The sequence below is a fragment of the Lampris incognitus genome, chromosome 3 (assembly GCF_029633865.1).
Source record: "Lampris incognitus isolate fLamInc1 chromosome 3, fLamInc1.hap2, whole genome shotgun sequence".
Classification (NCBI taxonomy): domain Eukaryota; kingdom Metazoa; phylum Chordata; class Actinopteri; order Lampriformes; family Lampridae; genus Lampris; species Lampris incognitus.
In genome coordinates this window covers 1,389,419-1,407,447 of record NC_079213.1, presented here as the reverse complement: position 1 = coordinate 1,407,447, position 18,029 = coordinate 1,389,419, and the positions used below count along the sequence as shown (strand labels likewise).

At 45.8% G+C, this 18,029-nt stretch overlaps 1 protein-coding gene across 1 annotated transcript in view; it reads left to right on the top strand.

Moving 5' to 3' along the window:
• The window catches only part of cand1 (cullin-associated and neddylation-dissociated 1), a 102,533-nt gene extending 85,729 nt beyond the window's left edge, over positions 1-16,804 (top strand). The window contains exons 25-26 of the mRNA XM_056275754.1: positions 14,456-14,563; positions 15,447-16,804. Of these exons, the coding sequence (XP_056131729.1) occupies positions 14,456-14,563; positions 15,447-15,671 (333 nt within the window). The 3' untranslated portion in view covers positions 15,672-16,804. The remainder of the gene's footprint in view (positions 1-14,455; positions 14,564-15,446) is intronic.
• Positions 16,805-18,029: the final 1,225 nt, after the last annotated feature.

Below are 18,029 nucleotides of genomic sequence, written 5' to 3'. Positions count from 1 at the left end.
TCACAGCAAGAAGGTCTTGGGTTCGAACCCCAGGCAGTCCCAGGTCCTTTCTGTGTGGAGTTTGCATGTTCTCCCCGTGTCTGCGTGGGTTTCCTCCGGGTGCTCTGGTTTCCTCCCACCACCAAAAAGACATGCCTGTTAGGGTTAATACTCCTGTCTGTGCCCCTGAGCAAGGCAGTGGAAATAAGTGGAGGTGGTCCCTGGGTGCTGCAGCAGCCCACTGCTCCTATACAATAGCATGGTTACACACAGAGAACACATTCACTACGAGAATCTCTACTACTACTTTCGGCTGCTCCCGTTAGGGGTCGCCACAGCGGATCATCCGTTTCCATTTCTTCCTGTCTTCTGCGTCTTCCTCTGTCACACCAGCCACCTGCATGTCTTCCCTCACCACATCCATAAACCTCCTCTTTGGCCTTCCTCTTCTCCTCTTCCCTGGCAGCTCCATATTCAGCATCCTTCTCCCAATATACTCAGCATCTCTCCTCCACACATGTCTAAGCCATCTCAATCTTGCCTCTCTTGCTTTGTCTCCAAACCGTCCAACCTGAGCGGTCCCTCTAATTTAATCGTTCCTAACCCTGTCCTTCTTCGTTACTCCCAGTGAAAATCTTAGCATCTTCAACGCTGCCACCTCCAGCTCCTCCTCCTGTCTTTTCGTCAGTGCCACTGTCTCCAAACCATATAACATAGCTGGTCTCACAACCATCTTGTAAACTTTCCCTTTAACTCTTGCTGGTACCCTTCTGTCACAAATCACTCCTGACACACTTCTCCACCCACTCCAACCTGCCTGCACTCTCTTTTTCACCTCTCTACTGCACTCCCCGTTACTTTGGACAGTTCACCCCAAGTATTTAAACTCAAATGCCTTTGTCACCTCCACTCCTTGCATCCTGACCATTCCACTGTCCTCTCTCTCATTCACGCATAGGTATTCCGTCTTGCTCCTACTGACTTTCATTCCTCTTCTCTCCAGTGCATACCTCCACCTCTCCAGGCTCTCCTCAACCTGCACCCTACTCTCGCTACAGATCACAATGTCATCCGCGAGCATCATCGTCCATGGAGACTCCTGCCTGATCTTGTCCGTCAACCTGTCCATCACCATTGCAAACAAGAAAGGGCTCAGAGCCGATCCTTGATGTAATCCCACCTCCACCTTGAACCCATCTGTCATTCCAACCGCACACCTCACCATTGTCACACTTCCCTCATACGTAGCCTGCACCACTCCTACATACTTCTCTGCAACTCCTGACTCCCTCATACAATACCACACCTCCTCTCTTGGCACTCTGTCATATGCTTTCTCTAAATCTACAAAGACACAATGCAACTCTTTCTGGCCTTCTCTATACTTCTCCATCAACATTCTCAAAGCAAACATCGCATCTGTGGTGCTCTTTCGTGGCATGAAACCATACTGCTGCTTGCTGATCGTCACCTCTCCTCTTAACCTAGCTTCTATTACTCTTTCCCAAATCTTCATGCTGTGGCTGATCAACTTTATACCTCTGTAGTTGTTACAGTTCTGCACATCGCCCTTGTTCTTGAAAATCGGTACCAGTATGCTTCTTCGCCACTCCTCAGGCATCCTCTCACTTTCCAGGATTGTGTTAAACAATCTAGTTAAAAACTCCACTGCCATCTCTCCTAAACATCTCCATGCCTCCACAGGTATGTCATCAGGACCAACTGCCTTTCCACTCTTCATCCTCTTCATAGCTGCCCTCACTTCCTCCTTGCTAATCCGCTGAACTTCCTGATTCACTATCCCTACATCATCCAACCTTCTCTCTCTCTCATTTTATTCATTCATCAGCCCCTCAAAGTACTCCTTTCACCTTCTCAGCACACTCTCCTCGCTTGTCAGCACATTTCCATCTATCCTTGATCGCCCTAACTTGCTGCACATCCTTCCCAGCTCGGTCCCTCTGTCTAGCCAATCGGTACAAGTCCTTTTCTCCTTCCTTAGTGTCTAACCTCTCATACAACTCACTATACGCCTTTGCCTTTGCCACCTCTCTCTTTGCTTTACGCTGCATCTCCTTGTACTCCTGTCTACTTTCTTCATCTCTCTTACTATCCCACTTCTTCTTTGCCAACCTTTTCCTCTGTATAATTTGCTGTACTTCCTCATTCCACCACCAAGTCTCCATCTGGCAACTCTTCACTACCACCCAGTGCCTGTCTTAACTCCAGCCAGAACTCCACACAACAGTCTTCCTTCTTCAACTTCCACCATTTGATCTTCGGCTGTGTCTTCACTCGCTTCCTCTTCTTGGTCTCCAAAGTCATCCTACAGACCACCATCTGATGCTGCCTAGCTATGTTCTCCCCTGTCACTACCTTGCAGTCTCCAATCCCTTTTAGATGGCGCCTTCTACATAAGATATAGTCCACCTGTGTGCACTTTCCTCCACTCTTGTACGTCACCCTGTGTTCCTCCCTCTTCTTGAAATATGTATTCACCATAGCCATTTCCATCCTTTTCGCAAAATCGACCACCATCTGTCCTTCCACATTTCTCTTCTTGACTCCATACCTTCCCATCACCTCCTCATCACCTCTGTTCCCTTCACCAACATGTCCATTGAAGTCCGCTCCAATCACCACTCTCTTCTTCTTTGGGTACCCTCTCCACCATGTTGTCCAACTCACTCCAGAATTCTTCTTTTTCATCCATCTCACACCCAACTTGCGGGGCATATGTGCTGATAACATTCAGCAATACACCTTCGATTTCCAGCTTCATACTCATCACTCTGTCTGACACTCTTCACCTCCAGCACGCTCTTGACATACTCTTCCTTCAGAATGACCCCTACCCCATTACTCCTCCCATTCACACCATGGTAGAAGAGTTTGAACCCACCTCCGATACTCCTGGCCTTACTCCCCTTCCACCTGGTCTCTTGCACACACAGTATGCCTACCTTTCTTCTTTCCATCATGTCAGCCAGCTCTCTCCCTTTACCAGTCATAGTGCCAACATTCAAAGTTCCAACTCTCACCTCCACATGCCTACCCTTCCTCCTCTTCCGCTGCCTCTGGACATGCTTTCCCCCTCTCCTTCTCCTTCGCCCGACAGTAGCATAGTTTCCACCGACACCCTGCTGGTTAACAGTACCGGTGGCGGTCGTTGGTAACCCGGGCCTCGACCGATCTGGTATGTAAGTCTTATTTATGATCCGCATATTTGATTTGGCAAAGATTTTATGCTGGATGCCCTTCCTGATGCAGCCCTCCCCATTTGTCCGGCCTTGGGACCGGCACTAAGGATTCACTGGCTTGTGCATCCTCAGTGGCTGGGTTATTCACTATGAGAATATAATGACAAATAAAGTGGCTTTCGGCTTTCAAACATCTCCATGCCTCCACAGGTATGTCATCAGGACCAACCGCCTTTCCACTCTTCATCCTCTTCATAGCTGCCCTCACTTCCTCCTTGCTAATCCACTACACTTCGTGATTCACTATCCCCACATCATCCAACCTTGTCTCTCTCATTTTCTTCATTCATCAGCCCCTCAAAGTACTCCTTCCACCTTCTCAGCACACTCTCCTCGCTTGTCAGCACATTTCCATCTCTATCCTTGATCGCCCTAACTTGCTGCACATCCTTCCCAGCTTGGTCCCTCTGTCTAGCCCAGTGTTTCTCAAATTGGGGTGTGCAGACCCCTGAGGGTATGTGAGAAAAGTTGTAAATGTGTGAAAATCTTTATCATAGTCATGAATAATTCACAAGTGAATATACCAATATAATAAATTCAATTAAATTCCATATTTTAAAGTTCAGTAATCACCTTTCTGCAACATTAATGTGAACAATGTTGTTTCCAGTAGTAGCGAGCGCAATCACATTATCATTAGGCTAACGTTACGTCGATTGACGTCGTTCAATTTGAATCTTGGAATGAGAGTTTTCGAATTAACGTTAGCAAGCAAAGAAAATGGATAGGTATGCAGCTGAAAATCATGAGAAAACAGATGAAGAACCCACAAAAAAGAAAGAGAAAATGGACTCTAAAAAATATCGCCAGTATCAAGATGAATACATTTCTATGGGCTTCAACCTACATGAGCTCCAATCCTCCCCAGGCATTGTGATTTTTTTGTGGGGAGAAATTAGCCAACAGTTGCATGAAGCCAGCCCCCCTCCAACGACACCTCATCACAAAGCATCCATGTCATGTTGGTAAGCCACCAGATTTTTTTAAGAGAAAACTTTCTGACTTCTGTTCATCACAGGAAACAATGAGAAAACCCTCCACGTCCTCAGCAAAAGCACTCAAGGCATCTTATGCGGTCGCTTTGCTTGTAGCTAAAGCCATAAAGCCATGTAGCAGAGCTGAAGACTTGCCACTCCCCACCGCTGTTGTGCTGACAGAAGCTATGCTGGATAAAAACTCAGCAGATAAACTAAAAACTGTGCCTTTGTCTAATGACACAGTTTCCCGCAGAGTCGATGCAATGGGTACATGCATTGTTGATCAAGTGGTGGAAAAACTTAAGGTCTGCGAATCATTTTCACTCCAGCTCGATGAGTCTTCTGACGTGAGTGGACAAGCACAGCTAGTTGCTTTTGTGAGGTTTGTGGATATGGACGATATTTGTGGACATGTCCTTTTTTGCAAGAGTTTAGGGGGAAATACAACAGGAGATTTTCAGTGTTAATGCGTTCTTCTCTGCAAACGGCCTTAATTGGAAATCCTGCACCAGTGTCTGTACTGACGCAGCTGCGTTGATGACAGGCCGTGTGAAAGGACTCATAGCGCAGATTAGGAAGCAGAATCCCGACGTGCAGTGGACTCACTGTATCATACACAGGGAAGCACTGGCATCCAAGAAAATGAGCCCTGTGTTGCATGCCGTTTTGAACGATGCCGTGAAGGTATTTAACTACATTAAGTCAAGGCCACTTAATGTACAACTGTTTCACAGACTGTGAAAACATGGAATCTGAACACACACAATTGTTACTACACACTGAGGTGCACTGGCTCTCCCGCGGGAGGATTCTCAACAGGCTGTTTGAACTACGATCTGAAGTGCGCATCTTTCTGTTGGATCCTGGCTCTCCCCATGCCAGCTTGTTTGAGGACACTGACTGGCTTGCAAAGCTAGCATAGCATTCAGATATATTCACAAAGCTGAATGAACTTAATGTATGTCTGCAAGGCAAGGACACTAACATTCTGAGCCTGTATGACAAGGTGGGTGGTTTTCTCAAGCAAGCAGAGCTGTGGAAAAGGTCATGTGCAGAGGGGGATCTCACCTGCTTTCCTGGGGTAGATGCTTTCCTCTCCAATGACGATGTGGAGAGAGCTCCAGTGAAGTCAATAATAGAGGGACATTTGACATTTGGTCAGCTTGACTTCTGATTTTAATTCCTGCTTGCCTGACATTGAGAAGAGATCTGTACAGCTGGACTGGGTGAGAAATCCATTTCTCTTGATTGACAGCAACAGAAGCAAGCTTCCTGCCAGTCTGCAAGAAAACATCTTGGATGTTTAATGTGGCCGTGGTCTACAGATGAAGTTCGAGGGATGTACTCTCACACAGTTTTGGGTGTGTGTGAAGAAGGAACACCCAGAGCTAGGAAAGAAAGCCTTGGAACAGTTGCTCCCATTTTAATCCACCCATCTGTGTGAAACATAATTTTCTGCAATGACACAGATGCTATTCATCTGTCGCAGTGATGAGGACCATCTAGTCATCCTGTGATGGATGACTGATAAGTTGCGTGATGATTAAAGTGAGGAAGAGTTGCGCATCATCAACCCCACTCTCTTGTCCTAGACCACCTACTACCAGCAGCAAGATTAAGTGAGACGACTGGCAATGGAGACGGCTGCAGATTTTTCCTCAGGGTTTCTTCCCGAAGCCTTTCCCGTAGACGAGTATACCCGCAAGGCAGCGGAGGTTATAAATCAGAGTTTGCCTTCACCTAGACGAACTGCCAGACAGGCTAACGAGCTTCATCTACCCGGGTTTGAAATCAGAGTTGTCCTTCTCCTACATGAACTGCCAGACAGGCTAACGAGCTTCATCTACCCGGGTTTGAAATCAGAGTTGTCCTTCTCCTACATGAACTGCCAGGCAGGCTAACGAGCTTCATCTACCCGGGTTTGAAATCAGAGTTGTCCTTCTCCTACATGAACTGCCAGACAGGCTAACGAGCTTCATCTACCCGGGTTTGAAATCAGAGTTGTCCTTCTCCTACATGAACTGCCCGACAGGGTAACGAGCTTCATCTACCCGGGTTTGAAATCAGAGTTGTCCTTCTCCTAGATGAACTGCCAGACAGGCTAACGAGCTTCATCTACCCGGGTTTGAAATCAGAGTTGTCCTTCTCCTACATGAACTGCCCGACAGGGTAACGAGCTTCATCTACCCGGGTTTGAAATCAGAGTTGTCCTTCTCCTAGATGAACTGCCCGACAGGCTAACGAGCTTCATCTACCCGGGTTTGAAATCAGAGTTGTCCTTCTCCTAGATGAACTGCCAGACAGGCTAACGAGCTTCATCTACCCGGGTTTGAAATCAGAGTTGTCCTTCTAGATGAACTGCCAGACAGGCTAACGAGCTTCATCTACCCGGGTTTGAAATCAGAGTTGTCCTTCTCCTACATGAACTGCCAGACAGGCTAACGAGCTTCATCTACCCGGGTTTGAAATCAGAGTTGTCCTTCTCCTACATGAACTGCCCGACAGGCTAACGAGCTTCATCTACCCGGGTTTGAAATCAGAGTTGTCCTTCTCCTACATGAACTGCCCGACAGGCTAACGAGCTTCATCTACCCAGTTTTGAAATCAGAGTTGTCCTTCTCCTAGATGAACTGCCAGACAGGCTAACGAGCTTCATCTACCCGGGTTTGAAATCAGAGTTGTCCTCCTACATGAACTGCCAGACAGGCTAACTAGCTTCATCTACCCGGGTTTGAAATCAGAGTTGTCCTTCTCCTAGATGAACTGCCCGACAGGTTAACGAGCTTCATCTACCCGGGTTTGAAATCAGAGTTGTCCTTCTCCTAGATGAACTGCCAGACAGGCTAACGAGCTTCATCTACCCGGGTTTGAAATCAGAGTTGTCCTCCTACATGAACTGCCAGACAGGCTAACTAGCTTCATCTACTCGGGTTTGAAATCAGAGTTGTCCTTCTCCTAGATGAACTGCCCGACAGGTTAACGAGCTTCATCTACCCGGGTTTGAAATCAGAGTTGTCCTTCTCCTAGATGAACTGCCAGACAGGCTAACGAGCTTCATCTACCCGGGTTTGAAATCAGAGTTGTCCTTCTAGATGAACTGCCAGACAGGCTAACTAGCTTCATCTACCCGGGTTTGAAATCAGAGTTGTCCTTCTCCTAAATTGGCTGCCAACCAAGGCTAACGAGTCCAATCGACCCACCCGGTTATACCGCTGGGAACCCGGTCGACCCCGTGGCAGACTTTGTGAAAACAGGAGGTACCACAAGAAGGTGCTGCTGCGGACACATTTGCGCAGGAGCAGCCATATACTAAGGTCCTCATGGACCCGCGACGATCACTACACCAGGATGTGAGAGGCCACCGCACCGCTTCACATTCCTTTTAGCAAGTAGGACATCTGGCCCAATACTCGCCACCTCCCGACACAGATAAAATGACAGATAAAAACAAAGCAAAGAAACAGACTGTGGAAAACACCTTCATCACTGCAGCTGCCTCTCTGCCACCCAGGATGACAAAACTCATCAGTGAAGCACAAGCCCACGTGTCTCACTACATTGTAAGTAAATCTATATTTGTGCTACCCTTCCTCAGTGGCTTACCTGGTTAAATGAAGGTAACAAAAATAACAAACGCTATATGATCTCAAACCGAGTTTTGTTTATTTATTCATTTATTTATTTTATCTGGCCTGTCGGTTGTTGAATTGTGCAGTTTTGTTTTTATTTATTTATTTATTTTTCTTCTTTGGTGTCTGGGTGTGTGTGTGTGTGTGTGTGTGTGTGTGTGTGTGTGTGTAATGTGGGAATACATGCAATACATGGGAAATGGGTATTTGGACAGGGAGGGGGCGGGTTGGAGGGAAAAGGGAAACGATACACTGTGGCATGGCAGAGTTGTTGACATGTTACTGATGGGCTGTGCGTGTTGTTCCAACTAACACACAGTACACTGATGTAAACAAACTGTATGTATGTAGTATATGGATGTATGTACTGTATGTGTGTGTTATTATTTTTCCTCCAGTGGGATTACTTTAGTGTACATGCTCTACCTGAAATAGTTGTGTTTACAATAAATGTATTGTAAAAAATGATAACAATAACAGTGCATATTTATTTATTTATTTTTTTATTTTTTTAATTCTAAAAATGTTTTGGGTTAGTCAAAGGGGTACTTTGTTGAACAAAAATCTAAGAGGGGGTACAGTAGCCAAAAAAAGTTTGAGAACCACTGGTCTATTCAGTCGGTACAAGTCCTTTTCTCCTTCCTTAGTGTCTAACCTGTCATACAACTCACCATACACCTTTTCCCTTGCCTTCACCACCTCTCTCTACTCTTTACACTGCGTCTCCTTGTACTCCTGTCTACTTTCTTCATCTCTCTGACTATCCCACCTCTTTTGCTGTACTTCCTCATTCCACCATCAAGTCTCCTTGTCTTCCTTCCTCTGTCCTGATGACACACTAGGTACCTTCCTAGCCGTCTCCCTGCAGTGCCTGTCTCACCTCCTGCCTACCACGTATAAACAATACACTGTCTCACCTCCTGCCTACCATGTATAAACAATACACTGTCTCACCTCCTGCCTACCAATAGCTCTGATAATGACGGGCGTTGCTAAACATCGGAACACAAAAGAGCCGTGCATATCAATACCTCTGATAACGACGGGCGTTGCTAAACATTGGAACACAAAGAGCCATGGACATCTATAGCTCTGATAACGACTCCTAGAGGATAAATATCTGAGTCTCATCAGCAGCAGCCAGTCAGACTAGCTTGGTCTAGTCAGAAAGGCAGAACTGAGGAAGCCTCCTGGATGAGAGGCGAAACGTCTTCACGGATATATACCAAGTCCAGTTGCACTTGATTCACAATCTGACTCACAGACTCCTGCCTACCATGTATAAACAATACCCTGTCTCGCCTCCTGACTACCCTGTCTCACCTCCTGCCTACCATGTATAAACAATACCCTGTCTCACCTCCTGCCTACTGTGTATAAACAATACCCTGTCTCACCTCCTGCCTACTGTGTATAAACAATACCCTGTCTCACCTCCTGCCTACCATGTATAAACAATACCCTGTCTCACCTCCTGCCTACCATGTATAAACAATACCCTGTCTCACCTCCTGCCTACCATGTTTTAACGATACCCTGTCTCACCTCCTGCCTACCATATATAAACAATACCCTGTCTCACCTCCTGCCTACCATGTATAAACAATACACTGTCTCACCTCCTGCCTACCATGTATAAACAATACCCTGTCTCACCTCCTGCCTACCATGTATAAACAATATCCTGTCTCACCTCCTGCCTACCATGTATAAACAATACCCTGTCTCACCTCCTGCCTACCGTGTATAAGCAATACCCTGTCTCACCTCCTGCCTACCATGTATAAACAATACCCTGTCTCACCTCCTGCCTACCGTGTATAAACAATACCCTGTCTCACCTCCTGCCTACCGTGTATTAACAATACAGAGTCATAACGACCAAAAACAACACTTGGTCTCCTATGCAAATTACCCTGAGCATTAACTAGAGCGACAGTGGCATGTGCGCTATACACAGAGGACTGTACTATACACAGAGGACTGTACTATACACAGAGGACTGTAATATACACAGGACTGTGCACTATACACACAGAGGACTGTACTATACACAGAGGACTGTAATATACACAGGACTGTGCACTATACACAGAGGACTGTACTATACACAGAGGACTGTACTATACACAGAGGACTGTAATATACACAGGACTGTGCACTATACACACAGAGGACTGTACTATACACAAGGGACTGTGTACTATATACAGAGGACTGTACTATACACAGAGGACTGTGCACTATACACACAGGACTGTACTATACACAAGGGACTGTGTACTATATACAGAGGACTGTACTATACACAGGACTGTGCACTATACACAGAGGACTGTACTATACACAGAGGACTGTACTATACACAGAGGACTGTAATATACACAGGACTGTGCACTATACACACAGAGGACTGTACTATACACAAGGGACTGTGTACTATATACAGAGGACTGTACTATACACAGAGGACTGTGCACTATACACACAGGACTGTACTATACACAAGGGACTGTGTACTATATACAGAGGACTGTACTATACACAGGACTGTGCACTATACACACAGAGGACTGTACTATACACAAGGGACTGTGTACTATATACAGAGGACTGTACTATACACAGAGGACTGTGTACTATACACAGGACTGTGCACTATACACAGAGGACTGTACTATACACAGAGGACTGTACTATACACAAGGGACTGTGTACTATATACAGAGGACTGTACTATACACAGAGGACTGTGCACTATACACACAGAGGACTGTACTATACACAAGGGACTGTGTACTATATACAGAGGACTGTACTATACACAGAGGACTGTACACTATACACAGGACTGTGCACTATACACAGAGGACTGTACTATACACAGAGGACTGTACTGTACACAGAGGACTGTGCACTATACACACAGAGGACTGTACTGTACACAGAGGACTGTGCACTATACACACAGAGGACTGTACTATACATAGAGGACTGTGTACTATACACAGGACTGTGCACTATACACAAGGGACTGTGTACTATATACAGAGGACTGTACTATACACAGGACTGTGCACTATACACACAGAGGACTGTACTATACACAAGGGACTGTGTACTATATACAGAGGACTGTACTATACACAGAGGACTGTACACTATACACAGGACTGTGCACTATACACAGAGGACTGTACTATACACAGAGGACTGTACTATACATGGGACTGTGTACTATACACAGTGGACTGTGTACTATGGTGCATCACAGCACAGTAGGACAGGGACACATCTGTCAGCATGTGACCATGTGCATGGTACCCCACGTGAGGACACGTGATACATTTCATACACATTGTCACACAGGTGTGAACTGGACCTTCTAGTCGGTCTTCATTGTGTTGTGGTGTGTGTGTTGTTGTAGATGCTGACCTTCTTGTGTTGTTGTGTGTTGTTGTAGATGCTGACCCTCTTGTGTTTTTGTGTGTTGTTGTAGATGCTGACCCTCTTGTGTTGTTGTGTGTTGTTGTAGATGCTGTGCACTATACACAGTAGCACGTGCACTATACGCAGGGGACTGTGTACTATACAGTCTGGTTTTAAATCACGTCACAGCACTGAAACAGCCCTTTTAAGAGTTTTAATGATCTTCTTTTAAATGTGGACTCTGGGAACTCCGCTGTTCTGGTGCTTTTGGACCTGACTGCTGCCTTTGACATAATATTCTTTTATCATGTCTTGACAATAAAATTGAACTGAATTGAATTGAATTGAGCTGTGTGAAGGCATTCAAGGTACCGTCCTAGAATGGTTCAAGTCTTACCTGTCAAATAGAGGTTTTCTGTCCATATAGACCAATCCTCTTCAGCTGCAGCTCCACTTAGCTGTGGGGTCCCCCAAGGCTCCATTTTGGGCCCCATTCTCTTCTCATTGTATATGCTGCCCTTGGGGTCCATTTTTAAAAAAACATAATATGTCTTTTCATTGTTTTACTGATGATTTGCAAATTTATCTGCCTATAAAAACAAACAGCAGAGATTCTATACAGGCTGTGCTGAGTTGTTTAAAGGATGTCAAACATTGATGGAGTTAAATTTCCTGAAATTAAATCAAAATAAGACTGAAATTATTGTATATGGACAGCCCGATCTTCCGGATGGTTATGATGGCGCTCTTGGCCCTTTAGCTTCCTACAGTCACTCTTCTGTTAGGAATCTTGGGGTGATTTTTGACATCTCTTTTAACTTTGACAAACAAATAAGCTCAGTAGTCAAAACAAGTTTTTTTCAATTACAACTTCTGGGAAAAGTAAAGGCCTATCTCCCTCCAAATGATCTTGAAAGGGTAATTCATGCATTTATTACTTTTCGTTTGGATTATTGTAACTCATTGTATGTTGGCGTAGCTCAGTTGTTGCTTCTGTGTTGGGCCATCCGTAATAGATGGCCCAACACAGAAGGCCAAACTCCTCAGAACAAGACTCAGCAGTCTATCTACACCTAAAGGAGAAGACACACTCCTTTGAGGACAGCAACTTACACATTTTGGACAGAGAAGATAGATGGTTTGAAAGAGGGGTGAAGGAGGCCATCTATGCAAAACTGGAAAAACCATCCCTCAACAGAGGAGGAGGTCTGCCACACCACCTATCTCCCACTTACAATGCCGTCCTTTCATCTCTACCCAGGAGACTCAAGAAGCCTAGCCTCCAAGAACAACAGTCGCTCACTAACGGCTCCAACCACTCTCATCACCACTGAACAATGAAGTCGAAACTAACACCCCCAACGACCATCGCTGCTAAACATCGGATCACAAAGAGCCACGCACATCTATAGCTCTGATAACGACTCCTTGAGGATAAATTCTGAGTCTCATCAGCAGCCAGTCAGACTAGCTTGGTCTAGTCAGAAAGGCAGAACTGAGGAAGCCTCTTGGATGAGAGGCAAAACGTCTTCACGGATATATACCAAGTCCAGTTGCACTCGATTCAATTCCTTTAGATAACCATGACCTGGATGAATGAGAACATTCACAGACATTTTATTACTTGTTTTCAAGTCGTTAAATGGGCTGGCACCATCTTATTTATCTGAGCTAATACATCATCATACACCAGTCAGAGCACTCGGGTCAGCAAACCAGATGCTCCAGCCTACATGTTCCCAGATCCAGGCTTAACAACAGGGGGGACAGAGCCTCTGCAGTGGCTGCTGCCCCTGATCTCTGGAGCAACTTACCAGTACACATCAGATCTGCTCAGACCCCACAGACTTTTAAATCTTGGTTAAAGACCTACCTCTTCTCGCTGGCATTCAATTCAAGTTGAGCTAGACGCCGTGATTTTATTGTGGAAATATACTTTTACTCTTGTGTTTTATTGTTTACATTTTAATTCCTTTATTTTACTATGTCTTTTTTACATCTATTTTTATATTCATAGTATGTGTCTCTTATTTGATATTGTATTTCAAGCTTGTTCAACTGTGGTTGTTTTAAATGTGCTACATAAATAAACTTGACTTGACTTGACTTGTGTTCTTGTGTGTTGTTGTAGATGCTGACCCTCTTGTGTTGTTGTGTGTTGTAGATGCTGACCCTCTTGTGTTGTTGTGTGTTGTAGATGCTGACCCTCTTGTCTTGTTGTGTGTTGTAGATGCTGACCCTCTTGTGTTGTTGTTTGTTGTTGTAGGTGCTGACCCTCTTGTGTTGTTGTGTGTTGTTGTAGGTGCTGACCCTCTTGTGTTGTTGTTGTGTGTTGTTGTAGGTGCTGACCCTCTTGTCTTGTGTGTTGTAGGTGCTGACCCTCTTGTGTTGTTGAGTTGTTGTAGGTGCTGACCCTCTTGTGTTTTTATGTGTTATTGTAGAGACTGACCCTCTTGTGTTGTTGTGTTGTTGTAGATGCTGACCCTCTTGTGTTGTGTGTTGTTGTAGAGACTGATCCTCTTGTGTTGTTGTGTTGTTGTAAATGCTGACCCTCTTGTGTTTTTATGTGTTGTTGCAGACGCTGACCCTCTTGTGTTGTTGTGTGTTGTTGTAGATGCTGACCCTCTTGTGTTGTTGTGTGTTGTTGTAGGTGCTGACCCTCTTGTGTCGTTGTGTGTTGTTGCAGATGCTGACCCTCTTGTGTTGTTGTTGTGTGTTGTAGGTGCTGACCCTCTTGTGTTGTTGTGTGTTGTTGTAGATGCTGACCCTCTTGTGTTGTTGTGTTGTTGTAGGTGCTGACCCTCTTGTGTTGTTGTGTTGTTGTAGGTGCTGACCCTCTTGTGTTGTTGTGTTGTTGTAAATGCTGACCCTCTTGTGTCGTTGTGTGTTGTTGCAGATGCTGACCCTCTTGTGTTGTTGTTGTGTGTTGTAGGTGCTGACCCTCTTGTGTTGTTGTGTGTTGTTGTAGGTGCTGACCCTCTTGTGTCGTTGTGTGTTGTTGCAGATGCTGACCCTCTTGTGTTGTTGTTGTGTGTTGTAGGTGCTGACCCTCTTGTGTTGTTGTGTGTTGTTGTAGATGCTGACCCTCTTGTGTTGTTGTGTTGTTGTAGGTGCTGACCCTCTTGTGTTGTTGTGTTGTTGTAGGTGCTGACCCTCTTGTGTTGTTGTGTTGTTGTTGTAGATGCTGACCTTCTTGATGCTGGCCAGACTGTCCTCTCTATGTCCCAGTGCTGTCCTGCAGAGACTGGACAGGCTGGTAGAACCCCTGAGGGCCACCTGTACTACCAAGGTTAACACACACACTACACTCTGCACACTCCATATACACTTTGTACACACACTGCATACACGATACACACTGTACACACACTATACACACACTGTACACATACTACACACACTCTACACACACGATACTCTGTGCACACTCCATATACACTTTATACACACACTCCATACACGATACACACTGTACACACACTATACACACACACACTATATGTACACTGTGCACACACTATAGACACACTGTACACACTATACACACACTATAGAAACACTACATACTTTACACACTATATACACGCTACACACTGTACACACAGTGTACACACACTATATACACACTACACGCTGTATACACACTATACTATATAAACACAACACTCTGTACACACACTAAATGTACACATTACACACTCTACACACACTATATTCACACTGCAGACTGTACACACTATACACACATTATATGTACTACACCCTACACATACTATACACACTGTATACATACTACACACTGTACACGTGCTATATACACATTATAGACACACTATATTCACACTACACACTAGACACACTATATACACACCACACACTAGACACACTTTTAACACACTCTAACACACTATGTACAGACACTATATAAACACTACACTCTCCAAACACATTATATGCACATTGTATAAACACTACACACCGTGCACACAATATACACACTGTATGCCCACTACACACATACTGTATACACACTACACACATACTGTATATACAGTACACGCTGTACACACACTATATGTGCTACACACAATATAAACCAGTACACAGTGAACAGGGTGTGTATTGTGTCCAGGTGAGTAGCTGTCCGTCTGTCTTCCTGTCTGTCTCTCCAGGTGAAGGCCAACTCGGTGAAGCAGGAGTTTGAGAAGCAGGATGAGCTGAAGCGTTCTGCAATGCGGGCAGTGGTGGCGCTGTTGACAATTCCAGAGGCGGAGAAATCTCCTCTGATGTCAGAGTTCCAGTCCCAGATCTCCTCCAATCAGGAGCTGGCGGCCATCTTTGATTCCATCCAGAGGGACTCCAGTTCAGCCAACATGGAGTCTATGGACACTAGTTAAGGAGACGACAGTTCCCATGATGCAACACGGCACCACTGCTGCTGGAGTGCTACCCTGCAGCATGTATCCATGACAACAGGATGTGTGCGCGTGCGTGCACGCACACACACACACACATAAACACACACACACACACACACACACACACACCCGCACACACACCCGCACACACACCCGCACACACACAAACCCATGGTTTTTGACATGTCTAGTTCTCACACAACCTCTCCTAGTGACCGATCGTTCCCATGATGCATTGCACTGAGTCAGCAGTTAGAGGAGAAGAGACTTTTTGTTTTTCTTGCGAAGCCAGCTGATTGGCTGATCTTCCTGGTCATCTTCCTTCCTTTTTTATTCTTTTGGGCTTTTGTTCTTGTTTTCTAATTCCACAGAGTTCCACAGGTATTGTAACCTGGTTGGGTGTTGCTGAGTGACTGACAGTTGGCATGAAATCAAACTGACCAATGGCGAATGGCCTGGCTGAGCTCTGGCAACCAGTTGGAGAAGGCCTTGCTCTGTTGAACTGGCGCTGTCAACCATTAGGATACAAAGGGTCATGTGATGGGCAGGGTTTTACTGTTTGTGGACCAATCAGCTCCTTTGTTCCTTGGGACCAGCTTCAGTAGTCCCTCCCTCACGCCATTACTTCCTGTCCCTTCGTTCCCTTTCCTAAGAGAAGGAAGGAGAGGAGTCTCTGACCAGACCAGACTAAATGATACCAGACCGGACTAAATAATAATGGCTCAAACTAAAAGATACCAGACCAGAATGAATTATACCAGGATCCTGTCCTTGGATCTGCCACATAATACCTATGAACTTGTACCAAACCTCTCCCCTTTTCTTGTAGTTTTCTTTTATAAGCTTCTAATCAGGCCAGATCTCTTTTAGTGTCGCTATGGGAATATGGTTTGATAATATGGCTATGTTCTGAATTGCCTACATTACCCATGATGCTCAGCCCAGTGGAGGTGTGGTCATGAGACAAAGGTTTTGACACATTCCACTGAGTCCGCTGGCCAGTCGAGAGGCCAAACATCTGATCTGATCTGTTCTGGTCTGGTTTTGGTCTGGTTTTGGTCAGATTGATCCACTGTTGTTTATTGCTCAGTTAATAAAGAGGTCCATTTCTGCCTGCATTCCTTCTGTCTCACTGCTTTGTGTGTTTGTGTTGATCTTTACTAAAGATTTAAGCTTGTTTTTTATCATGTCATGAGGGAAATGTCTTTGTTAGCATTAGCTGCAGCTAAAAGGCTAACCATGCTAACGTCTATTCATACCAGTGCTGTCAGTAGTCTTGTTGACGGCACAGACAGACTTGTGAACGTCATCAGAACTGAGTCAGTGACATCAAGTAAAGGGGCATTTGGGTTTGTGAACTGTTTGTGCGCAGCACTGATGTGGACGGGTAGCTGTCCTGTTCATCCTGTGGACGTACAGATCCTCCCAGACACGGTGTGACGCAGGTCGGCAGGAAAGGCTGTCTGGATGACGCTCGTAAGACCACTTCACAACTCTCCCAAGGCCAGCAGGAAGCTCCGCTACTTAGTCCTGCAGGATTTGAGGGGTTATTTCAACATGTTCCGAGTTGTTTGTGGACACTACATCCCGGCCTGTTTGCCGTGTCCACTTTACCGGGTAGTAAAGGGGGAAGGAAGTGAACATGAAATCTAGTCATCCACATTAGAGGTCATTAGAAAGTCATAATAGACTTTCAGTTCAGAACCATCCAGAGGAGTCATGGTTGGACTTGAAGCTGATCAGCACTGAGACCTGTCGGTGCTCACAGAGGAAGAGGCTCATCCTTCATCTTGACTGTGGCCCCTGTGGACCGCATCAGGCTCCATGGGTTAGGCTCGTATTACGTCACATATCACATGACGGCAACACATCCGCCATGTCGGAGGACAACGGCTCCAAGCCGGGGACGTAGGGTATCAGAACAGAGTACTGGACTCGTCCCCGGGGGCAAATGGGGTAATAGCGTGTTGGTGTCAGTGTGCCATGCCACACGTGTTGTAGACGGCCAGTGCCAGGATGGGATTCATACACAACAGCTCTCCTGGTCCGGATTCTACTACGGTCCAGTCAGTTCTGCGCTGGGTCCAGGCTGGTCCTTCGCGCCGTCAGACCAGGACTTGGTAAAATCTGTTTTGCAAAGGGGTTTTCCGAGGGGGCTCACACCCGCCATGTTTCATTTCCCTGTCCGATTCCCGCTCCGAATGTGGTTGTTGTGAACGCACGTGGTCTAGGCAGGAGAGGGTCAGCGGAGGCGGCGGGTGCTGAGGTGTAGCTGTCCTCCCGCGCGGCGGAGCGGTTGGTCGTCAGTGGAAAAGTCACGTGACTGAGCATCACCCA